This window comes from Saccostrea echinata, unplaced genomic scaffold (assembly GCF_033153115.1).
Source record: "Saccostrea echinata isolate AGI-Se365-2 ecotype Australia unplaced genomic scaffold, CSIRO_AGI_Sech_v1 ptg000030l, whole genome shotgun sequence".
Classification (NCBI taxonomy): Eukaryota; Metazoa; Mollusca; class Bivalvia; order Ostreida; family Ostreidae; genus Saccostrea; species Saccostrea echinata.
Window position 1 is genome coordinate 30,003,656 of NW_026889779.1, and position 20,232 is coordinate 30,023,887.

The following is a 20,232-nucleotide window of genomic DNA, read 5'->3' on the forward strand; positions in this document are numbered from 1 at the left end:
ATGTATATATATTTTTCATCTGGAATTATCATGGATATATGTACCTTTGTGTTCAAGAATGAGAGTAGTTGTCAGTGTTTTGAAATAGTTTTTACACATTTTTAATTCTGTAAACTTGACTATTATTTTGTTTTAAAGCTTAGTTAGATTTATAAAAGTATTTACACTATTTGATTTTATGTCACATCATGCAATAGATTGGATTGAGTTATACAAAGAGATCAGACATATGTACATACTGTCTTCAGATTTTTTAAAGTTGAAGCAAGAACTTTCATTCTTAAGAAATTCACTCTCTTTGATGTGTACTGTACAGTGCAATTCAAGGGCTTACAGTTTTTCTCAGATTGTATATATTCTCTGGCTACTAAAATGGGAGATCTTTGAATGTTTTGACTGTCTCTTCAGTGTTACTTCGCTATAGACAGGTTGATGTAGATTTCAGTTTTTAGCTCACCTGAAAGGCTCCAGTGGGCTTTTCTGATCAAATAGTGTTTGACATACATATATCTGGCTATCCAACTGTCTGTCAAGTTTTATCTGTAAACAGTTAACATTTTAAACTTCTTTTTCAGAAGCACTAAACCAATTTCAAGAAATCTTGCCATAAAGCATCCATAGGTAAATTATCAAATGAAGGTCAGGCTCTTTAACAAGGAGAGATAATTTTTCTGTAAAAAAGGGGGGGGGGCATATTTAGATTTGTATATGGTAAAATATTTTTAAAAATCAAAAGTAGCAGGGTAACAATCACTTATATTGTTATTCAAGCATTAACGTGAACAAATCAGATCATCACCCCCAGCACTAGGTTGTAACCATGATAGAAGTCCAAAGTATAGGAAAAATTTTAATAAAATCATCTTTTTTTCTATGAAATACATGTACTGGGAATCAATTAATAGTCGTAATGATATTAAACAGGCATCACCATGTAGTGAAGAATGTTCCTTTATCTGGAGGAATTAGTGACTCAGGTGAGCATTGTTGCCCATGGGCCTTTTTGTTATTTTAGATGATAACAAAAAGTATTATCGTGTATGCCGACTTTGTACCTTTGTCAATGAATTCCTTTTTCCCTCTCTATGATTGTTCAATACAGCATTCCAATCCCTTTGATTTGTTGAAAAATAAGGAAAACTTTATTTTTACATAACCAGTCATTAAAAGTTATTACATAATGGGTTTGTTATAATGAATTATTTTCTTATTGGTGTGTCATGCTAACTGTATTGCAACATGGAAGAAAAGATCAAATGTGGTATGGCAGCAGGCAGAAAGAGAAATATATGATTATCATAGCTCCAATCTGGTCCCACAAGTAAATGGGATGATTTTCAAAGGTTGTAATGTATTACCAATATATGACCAACTTAGTCCTACACTTGTACATGGACAGTACAATTTTGGCAAGCTTATCATTTAGCCAGCACTTTGCCCATTATTTTTCCAGCCCACTCCTTAAGCCCAAACAAAGGTGGGTGTTTGGCACCAAGAATATTTGAGATCTTACCTTGAAAATCACCGTTTATGACAAATGACTACTCTGCGAAGTTTTGGAGCCCTGGATATGTGGGACAGACATTTGAAGCATAACTGTCCCATATGTGGTCTTTGATAATGACCTTTCATTAACCAGTTTTACACATCATAAGTACTGCTATAACTTATTCATCAATGTTATGTTCGTTTTTGGCACAATATAAATTACATGCTGGACAAGAGTAAACTGAAATATTGCAATCCTCAAATGATCTGGCAGATTGGAAAAGGTACACAAGGTTACCTCTATAATTTTTCCAAGTTCTCAAAAAAACAAAACAAAACACATAGCAGATAACAAATGGCACTTTATTATACCTTAACATAAACTCACACAAAAACAGTTCCATCTAGATTTATTAAGAGGACAGATATAAGATATATATAATCTAACAGAGATCTAAGAATTATCTGTTGTCAAAGAGACTAGCAAAAAATCATAACAACCTCATGCAGCATGGAATCTCATTTTACTTTATCAGAGCCTCCGATGTAGTGAACAAAATTTACAGGAGAGACCATACCTATATACCTGAGATTCAGTTTTTGTGAAAAAATGAAAACATCACTGTACGTCATTGTATTTTTGGTACAGTTACCAAAACAATTATACTGTTGTGCACAACCCTTTCCATGCTACCTAATATACTGTACACTTCACAGTGTGTAAGGTATGTTCTAACCCAATATAATTTCAAAATGAGATTATATTTGACCTACTGTTGTGTTACAACAATCCCCTTCCTGGTCCATCACCTAAAAAGATTATGACCCCAGATACTTAACAAGATCTCGCAGTTATCCAAGACCTGATCCAGAAACAGTTTGATTATATGCATAGCCATATTTCAAAATGAGGTCACTGTGACCTACTATTAGATAGTGACACAGCTTTCCTTGTGATACATAAACTAACAAGGTTTGATGATCTTAAGCCTCACACTGCATTGTGCAAGATAAGACCCAGAGACAGTAAAAAGTTTACAACAGATGGACAGAAAAATGCAATCAATAGACAGGCATATAAGATCTATAGCGTAAGAAAACCATGCTGTTGCTGACTTGTAAACTATAATGTAAATTAAACAAAATAGAAGACAAATAAGAATGAAACATAGTGTATAATTTCAGTTTAAATTGGTTAAAAGTTTTGCATTTTAGAGATACATGCATGTATTGCAAATGTTTTATCTTGTTAAAGAAAATCCAGGAAAAAATTGCAGGTAATATAAAATCAGATGCATAATACTCCAACAAATCAGAAAAATAAAGAAAAAACATTTTTCTTAAAACAGAAAAAAATTTGGAAAAATAAGCTTTACAGCATGTGCACTATTTCAAAGTTTAATGGCAGACCGGTCATTGTCTGGACATGTATAGCTCGCGTTCTGTTCCATTCTGAGAAATATCACAAAAACATTTGTGCTATGATTCTACAAACAATATAATGGTATTAAATAAGCCGATAGTATCACATTCTTCTTCACAAAAGACAGAACAACTCTAAAGTATTGCTGATATGGCTAGACTAATACTATACAAATATCAATACAATGTAAAGAAAAATATAAATATTACAAGTAAACTATGTAAACCCACATAATACAAAAGCTATATCTCCATTATATGTGTTAATTAGATTTTAAATCAGGCCCACAACACTGTTAACAAGATAAGTTTCTTCCAACATAATTATGTCTTTTTTTAGATTGGGTAGGTTGGAGCTGTATATAAACTGAAATTTGACTCCGGATAAGGTTAAATTTTCTACAGAGATTCCTTATTGAAGATAAATGTTGAATTATTACACAACTGTACAAATAATCTAAAAGTGTTAGATATTTATTCACAATCTAATACAATAATAAAGTTGACTGAAACAAAATATAACAATGAAAACCAATCTCAACATTAAAAAAAAAAGGAAAAATACAGATCTAAGAAAATTTTTGTGTAGTTAAAGCATGCAAATAAGCAATACAGACCAGAATTATCACAATATAATGGCCTCCATTCTACCAAACAACTCGGAAAAAAAATTCAGAGAAAAGAAAACTTGCCCTATTAAACTGCTTTCTGCTGTCATTAAATATTTAAAACAAGATAAAGTGACCTATACATGACTTGATATTCAGATACATCAGACAGAATAAATACAGATATCTCAAACACCGGTATATATAATACCAGGAATAAGTCAACTTGAGTCCACAGTCCCAACTTTGTCAACAGGAATTTCAAAACCAGTATCACAATCCCTCAGATATCTAGAAGTTTTTACAAACCTTCAGATATCTAGTTTACAGTCCTACCATGTTGAGGTATTACAGGATAATATGATATATATGTACATCCCAGTATTTTGTATGTACAGTGAAGACTGTCTAATCTGACACCTGTGCATTCCATTTCACTGTGAATTCTGACCCATATTTAAATTCCTATTTTAATGCCTCTATGTTCTTTACACTATACAAGCTGACATCCCGTCTATTTCAACAGAAAATTTATCTCCCAGTGCATGACAATTAGACAGGTTTTACTGTACAAGTACTGGTATTTGATAAATCTGAAATCAAAATTTCATAAATAGCCATAAAAAACTGAAAACAAAATCTTCAATGATTCACAATAAAAGGTTGTTAGTAAGATTTCATATCTTTCTTTGTAAAAGGGAGCACTGTGCATACAAATGACTCTAAACTTGATGCATCTGAAATTTTCAATAAAGGAGGGAGACTTTTAAAGAAGGTTACAAATTTCAGGAAAAGGGTCTAATACTATATGCTGGACTAACCTATGCAGTACCTTATTTAAAGCTGAAAAACAAATACAAATTTTCATACAAGTTTAACTTAATTAGCTCTCTACAAACAGCATGTCGTATTATAACACATGTAGTGGTCTTATGACTAAAATAGGAGAAATCAATACAAACGTTACAATGTGTAGTAGGCCCTATAACTTTATGTTGTACATAAAGAAAATTACAGAACCTAATTTATAAATACAACTTCTGGGTTATGGAGATTCTGGGTAAATATGAAGTATTTTTGAGCTTTGATAATACTGTGAATACTAAGAAAATCCATGTCTGCATATTCAAAAAACTGCAAAGCATACCTTGGCTATTTTAGTAGCCATGTCTTTATATGACAACTGACATGAAGAAAATAAGATAGATGACCACCTGTCACAGATAAAAAGGTCATTGCAGGTAAATATATATATATATATATATATATATATATATATATATATATATATATATATATATATATATATTGCTAGAAGAAAGTTTATAGATTTTAATGATATATGATACATAAAGCAAGCCACTTGTGGTTGAATACACTATGAAAAAAAAAAATTGAAAAAGTTGTCCTTTATCATTTTCAAACATTCATATGTAAAATGATGATCATTCAAATAATAAAATTGATGTAAAGCTAAAATGAATTAATGCTTTACAACACAAAACACATTAATAATATTAACTTTGTTAAAACAATGCTAAACAAGATTTCTGTGAACATTTTTTTCCCTTTCTTTCATTTGTTTCCTTAAACAATAATAAAATAATTTATCATAACTTATAATATTTTACTTTAAGCGTTCAAAACAACTTGATTTTTCATCAAAGTAAGTGAATAAAAATCCCAAAGTTTAACTTGAATGAATGAGTAACAGACACTCTCACATACAAATGTAAAAAATTCTGCACATATCACACTTGCTCTAAATGGACACTATGACATATATACAATACACTATGATTTATGCTGAATATGTTCTGTTACAACTCATTCATTCCTAATGATTATTCGGCTCCATGCTTGGCAAGTGACACATGTACAGGGTTGAACTGTCCACAAGTTTGGAGCTTGACTGGAATGGTTTGTTTATCACAGACTATTAATGTTTCCTTTTCTTTCTTCTGTGTTTTTTCTCCTTGTGGAGTTTTGGTGCTTCAAGTGGTGGAAGGTGCTCTAAAAGAAATAAAGCATAGAGACACTATAAGAAACTTTTATTTTTAGGTAGTTAAAAGGTTGTATGACTATTTCATGCTTATATATTCAGGGTAGTCCCTAAGAATTGAAATAGCAGGTAGGGCTACGCAATAATATCGATATTCTGGTATATTGCGATTCATTAACAAAAAACATCGTATTGCAATACGTTTTTCCTGTACTGATATACCTGCAAAATGCATGGGCTTTAGATTTATAAATGTAAAATATGAAATTTAAGATGTCAAATGTTTTCAATCATACCCAACATTACCAAATGTTAAAGGTTTCTGTTGTATGAATGCATTTAGTTGCATTTAGTTGCCAAACTGTAATGAAATCAACTAGACCATTTTTGGTTACAACATGTTTATAGAAGTTTTATACACTGTACTTATAAATGGAGGTTTATAAAATAAGAAAAGAGCATTTTAACTGTTATTAAAAATATTGCAATACATATCACAATAAAGTTCCAAATATGGCAATATGAAATTCCCAACCGATACCCAGCCCTAATAGCAGGGGATATTAAAAAGTAGAAGGGGGCCTGGGGTTCCTCCCCTTACAGGGGATTGAGGGGGGAATATCATAATAAATGGGGATTACACCATTATAGTTGGGGAAATTCCCCAACCCCTAGGTCTTAGGGACAACCCTGTATATTATCACCATTTATGATAGATTACAGTTTTCCATAAAAGAAATATCCTCTGTGTTTGATGTATCTTAGTGTAACAAGCACTTAGGTAAACTTTTTTGCAATTTTGAAAATCTTTGGTGTGAATATGAGAATTAAGCGAAGAGTTTACAAATAATACTTTTCTATGATCTAAGTGTGTAAATCATTAGTTAAACCTGCAAAAGCAGAAGTCTTCACCAGGCATGCAATAAACAAATTCTCAGAAATATTGATTATTGAGCCGCCCTCCACCTACCATTAGTAAAAGCTACACTTGTCTCCCTTTTCCGTCATAAACATTGTCATCCTCGTCATTGTAGTCTGGATCTGAAATCAGAGGAGATAATATTCACCTGTGTCCTCTAGTAAATGATACAGAGACACGGAGAATTAGAGGAGATAATATTCACCTATGTCCTCTCGTTAATGATACAGAGACACAGAGAATTAGATGAGATAATATTCACCTATGTCCTCTAGTAAATGATACAGAGACACAGAGAATTAGAGGAGATAATATTCACCTATGTCCTCTCGTTAATGATACAGAGACACAGAGAATTAGATGAGATAATATTCACCTATGTCCTCTCGTTAATGATACAGAGAAACAGAGAATTAGAGGAGATAATATTCACCTATGTCCTCTCGTTAATGATACAGAGACACAGAGAATTAGAGGAGATAATATTCACCTATGTCCTCTCGTTAATGATACAGAGACACAGAGAATTAGAGGAGATAATATTCACCTATGTCCTCTCGTTAATGATACAGAGACACAGAGAATTAGAGGAGATAATATTCACCTATGTCCTCTCGTTAATGACACAGAGAAACAGAGAATTAGAGGAGATAATATTCACCTATGTCCTCTCGTTAATGATACAGAGACACAGAGAATTAGAGGAGATAATATTCACCTATGTCCTCTCGTTAATGATACAGAGACACAGAGAATTAGAGGAGATAATATTCACCTATGTCCTCTCGTTAATGACACAGAGACACAGAGAATTAGAGGAGATAATATTCACCTATGTCCTCTCGTTAACGATACAGAGACACAGAGAATTAGATAGACTTATGGAACTAGTACCTCCTCCTCTTAATAAACATGCTAGACAAGGAAAATCTGAGTAAAATGAACACAAATTAGAATTATCATTCCTTAATTTCATACTCTACCCTTTTACAAAATGAAAGCACAAACAAAAACTTGTCAATTTCTGTGCACTTGACCTCCTGGCACAAATGATAGAAACTGGATCAGGACCATTAACTAACAATTTCTGGTTCCGGGGCCATAAAACTTAGACAAGGTCACTTTTGATCTCCGTCTCTCTTTCACTAAAGGAATGAATGAGGGAAAAGAGAGAATGAGATCAAAAGTGAAGTCAGGTCCCGAATACTCCTGAAGAAGTTGTCAGCCCTAATGAAATATATTTAGTCCTGGGCTAGAGGACTGACAGAAATTTAAATACACTGAACCAAATCTGCATGTAATTTAGAAGGTATGTCAAGAATACTATATTTCTGAGACTTTCTTTGGAGAGATAAAAATGTTGATTTTGCTTTAAATATTTTTTAAATAATAAATACTTCTATAACGAAGTATTCTCATACATGGATGATTATCGGGGTAGAATACATAACAGAGGCAGGATTTTGGTCTTTTACAGATATTGTAAAACAGTCAAGTTAGAGCCTATGTCATACTCCTGTTGTCAAACTTACTAAAGGATCAACAATCAAAGAACTCCCTTCTTAATTAATTAAGCAAGTGGTAAACGAGGAGTTCAGCTCTAGCTAACCCCCTTCTTAATTAATTAAGCAAGTGGTAAACGAGGAGTTAAGCTCTAGCTAAGTGTTTTAATAAGTAGCTTCTACGTGTGTTTCACATGATTACAATGTAAATGATAATCTATTATAAAGTTAGATTTATTAGAGTGAAAGGATTGAAAAAAAAATAGTGAAAAATCATAAACCTGATATTAAAGCATGCAAGCTAATAAACTTGTAAAATTAATTAGTGAGATGAAAGAATATTTTTAGTAATATTTTGTAACTTTTTAATTTTGATTTTATATATCATTATTTTGGAAAACTCTGCTAGTAGTTATTTATATATTAGCAAAAGTCCTATTTTATATCAGCCTGTGTGAATTCCTCACCCTTCTCATCCCTGTCCTCGGCATTCTCATCCCCCGCTCCATCTTCTACAGCCTGGACCAGCCTAGCATCGTCATGATCCCCCTACAGTTATAAGTAATCCTCAAAAGTCATTTCAAATTGGAACCAGAAGTCTCTGATGAGACTGTAGCTCTACTGGTCTGTTTGTATAACAAAAGAAAAGTAGCACTTGGATTTGAAACATTGCAACATGCAACAATAATTAGAATTATGTATCTTAATGTAGTCTACTTCTGTGCCAAGTTATATTGAAATCAAATGAAAACTGTAGGAGGAGTAGCGTTTTAAATGTATTTCACGGAAATTTCTATTTTTAGTAACCATGACCATTCACTCAAATAAAAAAACAGAAATACATATTATGTATCGTAGTGTATTCTAACTGTGTGCCAAATTAGATTGAAATCAGACCAAAATTGTAGGAGGAGTAACGTTTAATGGGAATTTCACAAAAATTTCTATTTTAAGTAACCATGGCAACACTGTTCATCGAATTCAAAAACCAATTCAATAAATTATGTATCTTAGTATAGTCTTCTTGTATGCCTAATTATATTAGAAGTAGACTAAAACTGTAGCAGGAGTAGTCTTTTAAAGGAATTTCACAGAAATTTCTATTTTTAGTAACCATGGCAACACTGTCCATTGAATTCAAAAAACCGATGCAATAAATTATGTATCTTAGTGTTGTCTACTTGTAAGCCAAGTTATATTGAAATCGGACCAAAACTGTAGGAGGAGTAGCGTTTTAAAGGAATTTCACAGAAATTTCTATTTTTAGTAACCATGGCAACATCATCCATCGAAATCAAAACCGATGCACTAAATTATGTATCTTAGTGTAGTCTACTTGTGTGCCAAGTTATATTGAAATCGGACCAAAACTGTAGGAGGAGTAGCGTTTTAAAGGAATTTCACAGAAATTTCTATTTTTAGTAACCATGGCAACACCGTCCATCAAAATCAAAAACCGATGCACTAAATTATGTATCTTAGTGTAGTCTACTCGTGTGCCAAGTTATATTGAAATCGGACCAAAACTGTAGGAGGAGTAGCGTTTTAAAGGAATTTCACAGAAATTTCTATTTTTAGTAACCATGGCAACACCGTCCATCAAAATCAAAAACCGATGCACTAAATTATGTATCTTAGTGTAGTCTACTTGTGTGCCAAGTTATATTGAAATCGGACCAAAACTGTAGGAGGAGTAGCGTTTTAAAGGAATTTCACAGAAATTTCTATTTTTAGTAACCATGGCAACACCGTCCATCGAAATCAAAAACCGATGCACTAAATTATGTATCTTAGTATAGTCTACTTGTGTGCCAAGTTATATTGAAATCGGACCAAAACTGTAGGAGGAGTAGCGTTTTGAAAAATTGTTTACAGACAGACGGACAGACAGACAGACAGACAGACAGACAGACAGACGGACGGACGACGGACACCTTACTATCGCATAAGCTCTTCTGGTCTCTGACCAGTAGAGCTAAAAAAAGGAACAAGGAAGAAAAGCAATTTTGAACTCCCTTTTTTTTTCAACCAATATATACAGAGTTATTTATATTTCATGGCAGAATAATTTCACATTAAAAATAGCATAGGTGAAATGAACTTGAATAGTGAAAGATCTAGAATAGATTGAAAAAACTAGAAATATGTCCATAAGACAAGAATGCTTCATGTTTCATTAGTAATGAAACTAATACATTTACTGAATCTGGCTTTGACATGCCCATCCTGACATTTATTCATTACCATAACTCACCCATATTTTCTGGGGATATCTGCTCGTAACTTACCCATGATTCCTTGGGATGTCTGTCCAATACTTAGCCCTAATTCCTTAGGATATCTGTCCATTATTTACCCCCAAAGCCTTGGGATGTCTGTCCAATACTTAGCCCTAATTCCTTGGGATATCTGTCCATTATTTACCCACAAAGCCTTGGGATGTCTGTCCAATACTTAGCCCTAATTCCTTGGGATATCTGTCCATTATTTACCCACAAAGCCTTGGGATGTCTGTCCAATACTTAGCCTTGATTCCTTGGGATATCTGTCCATTATTTACCCACAATTCCTCGAGATGTCTGTCCATTATTTAACCCCAATTCCCTGGGATATCTGTGCATTACTTAACCCACAATTCCCTGGGATGCCTCTCTCTATTACATACCCGTGATTCTTCAGGATGTCTGTCCATTTTGCCAATGTTTTTATCATCACTCCTCAGGACTTCTCCTTCGTCCTCCTGATTGTGATGGATCACTGGTTCCACGATTTGTTGATGAACCACATTGTTATTGTGGTCCTCCAACGGTGCCCTGTTATTGTTGTCTTCCACTGGTGGCCCATTATTGTTGTCCCCCACTGGTGGTTTATGAACCTCCTCCTTCTCCTCCTCCTAAAAGATTATCATAGTGCTTTGTTACATGCTTGTACAGATATTAAAGTTTTTGACCTCCCTCAAAAAACATAGATCATTTAATCTTCAAGTTAGATAAACTAAAGCATTTCAATATGAGCTGCTGATTATGTGCATGCCATGAATTACATTTAAAAGCAAGGTTAATAATTAACAAAAAGCAAATACTCAATGATGCAGAGGTCATTTTGGGAGTAAAAATTGACCTCTGAGTCTGTGCATTGTAAAGTTCAAAAGCAAAATTCAAGCTAAATGCCCTCATGAATTGCCATGCAGTGCAAGCATTTTATGCATACAAAACAAAACTGGTTGCACCAAACACCGTAAACACTTTTATGCTTAAATGAGATCTGCATGAAGAACTTGCAGAAGCCAAGATTTCCACCAAACCCTATAGACCCTGTTGCCAGGCTTACCTGATGCTTTTGAGTCAATTCTCAAGAAAATGTTGTTTAAATCAGTAAAATTAAAATGAATGCAAAAAGCTTTTACAGGCAAGGTTTGTACTCACAAAGTATTAGATCAGCTTTACAGTTTACGAATTTAAAATGCCTGTTCTCCTTGCACTGAAAGACATTTTCTGGTAATCAATGTCATTTGTATCTTTTATATTCATTAACATATTCTGCGAAATAAAATACTATTAAGGAGGCCTACATACTTAGTAAATTTAATTATGTAATAAATTACAGTGAAAAAAATTCCTCAAGTGTAAAAGAACAGTCAAACCTTGGTAACTCCACAAACATACTAAGTCAGTTTGTCAGAAAATTTTGAGATATTCCATGGGGATGAAATTCATATTCATAAAAGGTTTGGACTGTCTTTGACATATTCCCTGGTATTTAACATATTGCTGTTAAAGATACCTAAGTTCAATGGCACTGGACAGAATTTTAAAAATTAAAAAAAAAAAAAACAAAACTCAAGATATATTTCATGCATTATGCTTTCTGTGTTACATCTTGTCAAAACAGTTTACCATATAAATGCCTACTGCTACTATTAACCACAGCTTATCTAAATAAAACTGTGCATTTAAGCAAAACAAATTCCTCTTTCCTTGTGACAAAGGAACAAGCCAACAGAGTGTTATGGTAGTTTAATAAATTTCAGTACATATAAATATTGTATTATACAATCACTATATTTAATATTTATCCAGTAACATGTATTTCCATAGCTTAAGACCACTTAAAAACCCACAATAAAAAAATATAACCATGTAAACATTAAAAAACAAGAAACTCTTTTGTCACAAAAGTAACCAATTCTATCATCGGAATGGATCCAACAAATGAAGTATACCGGTACATATACTATGGGTCTTCAAATGTTGAAGTGAATTTAAAAAAAATTAACTTTAATATTTCAATAAATTGTGGTTTATAAACTTTGGACATATATGCAAGATCAGTGTTTTATAATGTTGGTAGATCTCGGACAATCTATAAGAATTACTAGATGTATCGAAGCTAGGACTCATTTTTAATCTTTTTTTTCTCTGTTGTTGTTCATAGCCTCAAAATTAAATAGGAACTTAAGAAAGGACAACAGAAAATATTTATATTACACAGTTAATCTGAAATGATTTTGATAAATACAATTACCAAAAATCATCATGAAGTCAGGATTAAAGAAAACAAATTTCTAAGCTGAAAACAGAGTTACTTTGTACAGAAAAAAAAAAATCACATCCCTACGAGAATACTATCAGAGATCAAGTGATGGACATTTCCCCTTTAGTTATAAATTAAAGAAAAGATGACTCTGACACTTATTCACACACTTTGCTACATATTCCAAACTTTTTTTTACATGCATTTTTTTCAAAAAGTGGTAAACTAAATATACAGATTTCTAGCTTTCATTCATTAAAGCCAGGCCTTTAAGTATATTTCTACTTGTACATATAACAAGCAATACCTATATTTATTTACATGTATATATGTATATGTATAAACAACAAAGAACTATTTCTATAATTTTCTCTGTATGTTGACAACAATGTAAAAATCATGAGTTATTCCATTCATGTTAATCATTCTGATAATTATTTTCTCTCATTTCTATGCAAGAACAATCTGAGGGTTTCACTTAATGTAAACTAACATTCATATCATCACCATACACTATGACTAGCATTATTATTATTTTATTGGTAATTCAAATCATTAATACATATCACATCAATAATCAAAATGCACCTAACGTACCAGTCCCTGAAGAATAGAAAGACAGAAAGAGCATTTAATTCATTTGGATTGACAGCTGATAATTTAATGAAAACAACCATGACTAGTTAACCTCTTCACACACAATGGATCATATTAAAATTTATACAATGGTTTTCTTACAGATATCAAATATCTCCTTTTTGTATAAAGAGTCAAATATCTCAGTTTATTACTGGGAACTGGTGCATATACATTCTGTAAATATACAAATAGTGACTCTGACAGGATACTGGAAGACATGTTTCAGTTGCTAAGCAACTCTATTTGATTATATATAACTAGAGATGGGTATCACCAAAAATTTTGTATCGCGATTTTCCCCCAAAAATATCACGATAATATCATGATATTTTGCAAGCAATTTTTACAGTGATTTTAAATGAATTTTCATAATTTTTCCTAAAGATGTGCTGGAAAAACATAGCCTCACTTTTTTTCATTTTTTTATTTACATAATATAAGGCATGTTTGGATGCTAAGATATCATTCTTTTACCATTCTCAATATTCAAATATTGTTTAAATGTTAAAACCTTTTGAATGGTCTCTTTTTTGCATTCTTCGCATTTAGTATGTAATATTTTTAAACCTATGACATATAAACTATGGAATTTCAACCCGCCCACAAAATTGATTCTTAATTAACATACACTTTGTAATAATTCAGCACTTCATCATTTCATGATCTACCACCAATGAACAGAAAAATAACTTTTCTTTAAAGATCATACATATTACGACATCACAATCACTTAAGGTCAAGATCTAGTAAATGAAGAGTGCCTACAGATTTCTCAAATTTGAGAAACAAATTCCTTTAACAATCTTTTACAATTATAGCTAAATGAATTGAGGTGTATCAGGGCATAATTTTTAGATATACGCAACGAAAAAACATATTTTCAACTGCCCTTTTTAATGAAAAATGAAGAAAATCAGGTATAAAAATGGGAGTTTTCTCCATCTCAGACAAACAAAATGTATCAATATTGCCTACAGTCTCTCAGTAAACAGTTTTTCATATCTTCTTGACCTCTTCTTTAAAATGATATTAAATTAAACATAGGTATCGGGGTTCCTTCAGAAATGATTTCAAATTGAATTTCATGAAAATGTGTCATTTTCTACTTAATTCTGTTATAGCCGTAAAATACGGGAAAAATTAAGATTAAATCAATTATGACATCATAATGATCTAGCACCAAAAGACAGACTAAACTCATTTACTAGATCTTGACCTTAACAAGTCTCCCTCCATAAAACACAGAGTAAAGATCTAAGAATATCTATTGTTATTCTGAAAACCATCAAAATATCCTAGGCTCATTTGAGGTGAAAAACTTTCAAGAGGTTTTCCTATCTCTACATTTGATTGAAAAAGAACTTTATTTCATTTTCAAAAGGTTTGGTAGGTTGTTTACAGGGGTGTGTACACTGTAATAGAATTGCTCTATTGATTTTGTAGTCTATATTGCCTGTGTTAAAAGTCCCAAAGTTCATATCCTCACAAACTTTTCAAAAAGGATGACTTTCCTTAACAAGAGTCTCAAAGGGCCTTAACAGTCACCTGAGTATAATACAACCCTGTAAAGGAATAATGATCAAGTATTACAAAATAAACTGAAACTTTAAAAATCAAGAGAAATAGGAAGATCAGGGATCAACAAAATATTTAGTTTAGTAATCAGCAACAACTCAGAAGCTTGCCTGTACATGCCAATGCTATCTTCCCTCTATCACTATCAGAAAATGTAACAAGGCAATTGTGCTTTAGCATTTAAAATTAATTCTTAATATACATACATGTATATGTTATATTTGTCTCATTTTTGTTCATCTATTATTTTCAAGTTACCTGACTATCAAAAACTACAAAAGTCCTTTTTGAATTATACATTAAAATTCTTCTTTAATTATTTACTTAATTTACCTATCAATTACATTATTTACAGCAATTAATTATCATACGTGAATGACAAAGGGGAATAACTTCTCTTAAAGCAGAGTAAAAAAATTCCATACATGATCATAATAGATAACCATAACTCTAGAACCCCTTACCCAGGGGCCATAAATTTAACAATTTTGGAAAAGGCATTCTTCCTATTCATGGGGGCAGGTACCATGAAATTCATAATTTTTGTTCTCTTTCACCCATAGATGCTATATGCCAAAATTGGTTAAAACTGGTTCAGCAGTTTCAGTTTCAATGTTCACATGACAGATGACGACAGACAAAAACAGATAACAATAAGTCACCTGAGTAACTCAGGTGAGCTAAATAGGAAGCAGTAACAGTTGTAAGTGATTATAATGAATTTGGTAAAGGTATGGAAAACAACAGTCCTCTGGCAGTTATTTGAATTAAAAGAATAAAAGGACTGTATTCCCTTGTCCCAGATTTAAGAGATTTACAATTGCCTCCTGTTAAACATACATCTAACAAAGTAGGCAGTGTTATTGACACTGGTATACACTGATCTCTCCCTGTCTGGGTTAGATAAAATGTGAAAGCACTAAGTACAGTTAAGTATAGATAAAACTCATCCCTCATGTACATGTCACAGACTGTATATATACATTTCATAAACTGCAGAATTTCTCTTCCTCACTTTCTTGGGGGCAATAAATTCTGTTCTTTCTGAGATTCCGCATTATCTTTACCATCAGCTCCCCCTGGTGGCTGAATATTAAAACCTTGAACCTCTGGCTTTTGTAAATTTTCATTTGGAGGCAACACCTGTAAAACAGGGTCACCTAATTTTGGTTTCACATTTGCACTGTTAGATGGTTTCTCCTCTTTTTTATGTTCACCATATTTAATTTCCTCTGCATCAAGGATTTCTGGTGGCTGAATGTTTGGGTGTTCCTCCAGATCTTTGCGGTGTTCCAAGGCCGTTTTGTTTATAGGACTGCCTGGGCTTTCGTCAACCTTCTCGTGCTAAAGAGGATTTATACAACATACCATATACTTTCTGCTTAGTAAGAATTCATGCACATGATATCAGCATGATTAGTGAGTTATGAGCAGTGTTAATAAGGCATACATGGGAAAAGGTACTTCATTTCTGCAGTAACCAATATTTGAAAAATTATTTATTTTTCTTAAGTCAAGAAAATATGATAATACTCATGATTAAGAAAGAGAAAGTTGTTTGCAAAGATTGATTATTGTAAAATATAACCATTCTGACAGTAATTATACTCTTCATTGCAAGATCTGCAATTAAACTGACTGCAGAAACATTCCCTCATATATAAGTACACAGATTGCACTAGTACAAGTAATCTCAGATATAACTAGAAATAACTCAAATACACACACAGTTTCATGCAGATAACTTGGGTGTTAAAATACAAAATGCAATTCTAACAAAGAATATATAGAAGAATTTTAAAACTGTATTGTACAGTCCAACCAAGGAATCCTCCCTAGTCATATCCATCTTTCCTTTTTTTTTTTTTTTAAAGATTTTTATTATTCGAATTTGCATTAAAATTTCAGTTGAACATTATAATGTTAGAATTGTCAATCAAAAAAAGATTCATAGTATACAGTTCTCACTAACACAGTAAAAAGAAATGAAACTTTATCAGATGGCTATAAAAGATGCACAAATCAAACTTTACAACATCAAGTTAACTCTAAAATACTTTATATATGCAAGGTAATTTGAACCAGTGATATAAAAACTGAACGTTTTCAACTCTTCCTCACTGTTTGGTTTTAGATTTTAGACACTGGACTGTTAGTACAGAGTTACTGGCCTTACCTGTGGTTTGTCGTGGTCTACGTTTGGTGGATGAACCTGATGTTGTTGCTGGTTTTGTTCTATCAGCTCTGCTTTCTCTTTTGGATTCACTGAAAGAAAATGCATATCATCTAGTAAATAGCTACACAATATAAATGTATCCTTAGGTTATCTTCTTATAGGAAACAACATCTGTATTCACAAATACAAGATCTATTCCTTAGTCAACAGTTTACAAGAGCAGCATAAATGTAGCAAAAAATTCCACTTTGGGATAAGATTAAACATTACCACATAGCAAAGCTTTAAGTATATACAGTACAGGCCACGAGTTTTCCCCGTCGCACGGTGGAAAACACACCGTGTGAAATGGTCTGTGTTACACCGTGTACACGGTGTAGCACGGTGTGTGTGGATTTGAAATACACAGGTAGGCACACCGTGCCGCACCGTGTCTAGAAAAATCCCAGCTAATGCTCCCCGTGTCGCACCGTGCCCGAAAAATTCCCTCCGTGCCGCACCGTGTCCATAACATTACAGAGAAATCGTTTGGTGCTGATAAAAACTTTAAAATTTAAAAACAATTAATTAATCACTTTGATTTATATGTATAATCATCGTTTTAAAATCTAGAAGACATTGACTGTGGTCTGAATCGAACTAATGACACATGTACATGTAGTAGGATTAAAAAATCGGTTATCATACGCCTAGAAGTTCGTATTTCGTTAAGTTATTTAGTTATTTTTTAAAATTATGATTTGGATTGAAATTTTTAATGTCCGAAGAATTCAATTCTATGTGCTCATGCCACGAAGAAAGACTCCATCGAGCTGCATTACATGTAGTATACGATCCGATGTCAGAGAGAGAGAGAGAGAGAGACTTCATTTCGCATAAAACTAAAAAAAAATCTTCGTTTTTATAATGCCTAAGAGTATTTCTCGTAACAGACGATTGACTTTATCTTTTCATAAACTAGTATTTATGCCTTTGTTTTAAAATCCTTTCAGTGTAAGTATTTAATACGGTAAGTTTTTATTTAAATGAAAAGTGTGTAAAGAAACAATGTCAGAGAGAGAGATTCTTATAAATTTGATTCTTCGTTTTATTTACATTACCAAAGTCACAATTAACCATAATGATTATATAATACTATTTAAATTCCGTAACTTTGTTTTATATTCAACTCAGTTACAAATGTGTTCAATCAATTTGTTCTCCGTAACACAGGAAATCCTCGTGCTCTACCTGTCAATCAAAATCGCACGACGCTAGGTGGCCCTGAAAGTTTGTTTACGCGGAAAGTATTTCTCTTGTGATTTGAAACATTCTTATGGTCAGTTCCGAGTTCACACCTTTCTTTAAAATATATTTAGATAGAGCCGGAGGGCTGGGGCGCTGTGTGTTTATCACACCTTTCAAATTCTTCCGTCCTGACCATATCATGTGTACATGTATAACACACTCAAGTGACTTCCAGCCGAATTCATCTACCGGGTTACACCACCAGTCCACCACACGATTTTAAACTTACTTGTAAATTATCCTTTTTCAGACACATATAAACACGTACATGTAAACAGTTAGATTATGACTGTTTTATTTCACCATAACGTAACATATACATGTAAATCCACAGACTTTCGAAGCGGGGGGGAGGGGGGGTTAACAAACATAATGCATGTAGCTTGAAAGAGGCTGGGTATTTTTTTTTTTTTTTTTTGGTTATAACTACACATTTTCTTCCTTAAAACCATGATAATACTTTGACCATGAGAAGCTTTAATTTGTTCTATACATCCCCGCTCTACATTCGCTAATTGATTTTTTTTTTTTCGCAAACCGTACGAAACATTTTTCATAAAATAATCTCAGAATAAAGTAATATTTGTACAGTAGTTAAAAAGCAGATTTGAGTTACCAGCAATAATCCTTAATCGAAAGTACATGTATAATTCGCGGAGTAATATAATCAGAGAGCAGAGTTCATGTGTGTGTATCTGACACGTTTTTTTTAATTTTATTTATTTAGATGCATATTATTTTTTTAAAAAAAAATTTTACGTAGAAAATGATTTATAAAATAAACCAATAGGCATGCATCTGATAAATACCACATACCGTATAATAATAGTCTGACTATTGAACATATTTTTTCTCTTGTATAGTTAGGTTTTTGAAACGTGACTTACATGGATGTACGAACACATTTTGAAGAGTTTGTATTTCGCTGGACAAGAGCGCGTGGATCTTAGATTTTATGGCATCTTATTTGTTCAAACATCTGCATATCGTTATTAATATCTCCTCGGTCAATATTGATATTTTTCTGGTGAATAACAAACCATTCACCACCGAAAGAGTCCATAATTGTATAATATTTAAGAAAAAAGTGAAAAATATCTGATTTCAAAGGAAATTAATATATTTGATTAAATTAAGAAAGGAAAAGTTTTTATTATAAGTTCTGCTTGATATCGTAATGGGACATTGTGATACACCGCGCGTACACACCGTGTTACACGGTGCGCAGACACCCTAACTTCAAAGACGCCGACATTGATCGAGGTCCACGCTAAAGCGTGGACTTTCGGTCCACGGGGCCCCGTGTTTTTCGGGGAAAACTCGTGGCCTGTACTGTACTAGTGATTATAGAATTACCATTAGTCACATTTATAAGGAAGCATACTACAATCATTATGATAGTTCTGAAATCAAATTTTGGTAAAAGTTAAGAATTTGATGAGGGAAAACACAATGCCTTCACATAATATATTCAACTTGAAATAGTGACCATAACCATTGAATTATGACCTTAGAAATCAATAGAGATCATCCTCATGACATTAGCTAAGAGTAAGTAAACACTTGCATCAACAGTTCAATTTAAGTTCAGATATTACGTGGAAATGAACTTTCATCCATGTCATAGTGCCCTTGACCTTTGACCTTGAAAAACAATAGGGTTATTGCCCATATGATTTGCTACCTACATATGAAATATGAAATCAATTAAATAACACATTTCAGAATTAACATTAAGAAACTGACTAGATGGTCATCTATAACAGTATCAATGGTAAAAAAAAAAATCCCACAATTTCAACAAAAGGCCCATGGGCCACAATGCTCACCTGAGTCAATATGGCCCTGTCATTCTTCTTGAGCAGATTTCTTCTCCTATATATATTCATATGTAAAGCTTTGATCGTCTGTTCTAAGCCAGGTGCCATGTTTTGAATAAAATTGAATCTAAACTTTCTGAGAACACTTCTATATTCATATAACTAATCATGGCTTTGCTGTTCTTGAAAGCGGAATTTTAAAGATGTCTGCCACCCTACCTGGGGGGGGGGGGGGGGGGGGGGTGTCAAGGGGGTCATGAT

General features: G+C 32.8%; 1 protein-coding gene across 4 annotated transcripts in view; it reads right to left on the reverse strand.

Annotated features, from left to right (window-relative positions):
• Positions 1-5,068: 5,068 nt before the first annotated feature.
• LOC133197675 (Golgi integral membrane protein 4-like) overlaps positions 5,069-20,232 on the reverse strand; it is a 30,998-nt gene continuing 15,834 nt past the window's right edge. The window contains exons 9-13 of one of the 4 annotated variants that reach the window (XM_061333805.1): positions 16,865-16,953; positions 10,607-10,834; positions 8,409-8,490; positions 6,491-6,561; positions 5,069-5,531 (exon numbers count right to left, since the gene is read on the reverse strand). In XM_061333805.1, the coding sequence (XP_061189789.1) occupies positions 6,503-6,561; positions 8,409-8,490; positions 10,607-10,834; positions 16,865-16,953 (458 nt within the window). In that variant the 3' untranslated portion in view covers positions 5,069-5,531; positions 6,491-6,502. Of the gene's footprint in view, positions 5,532-6,490; positions 6,562-8,408; positions 8,491-10,606; positions 10,835-11,942; positions 16,033-16,864; positions 16,954-20,232 lie in introns of those variants that run through there. The other 3 variants (XM_061333804.1, XR_009722438.1, XM_061333806.1) reach the window with 3 other exon arrangements.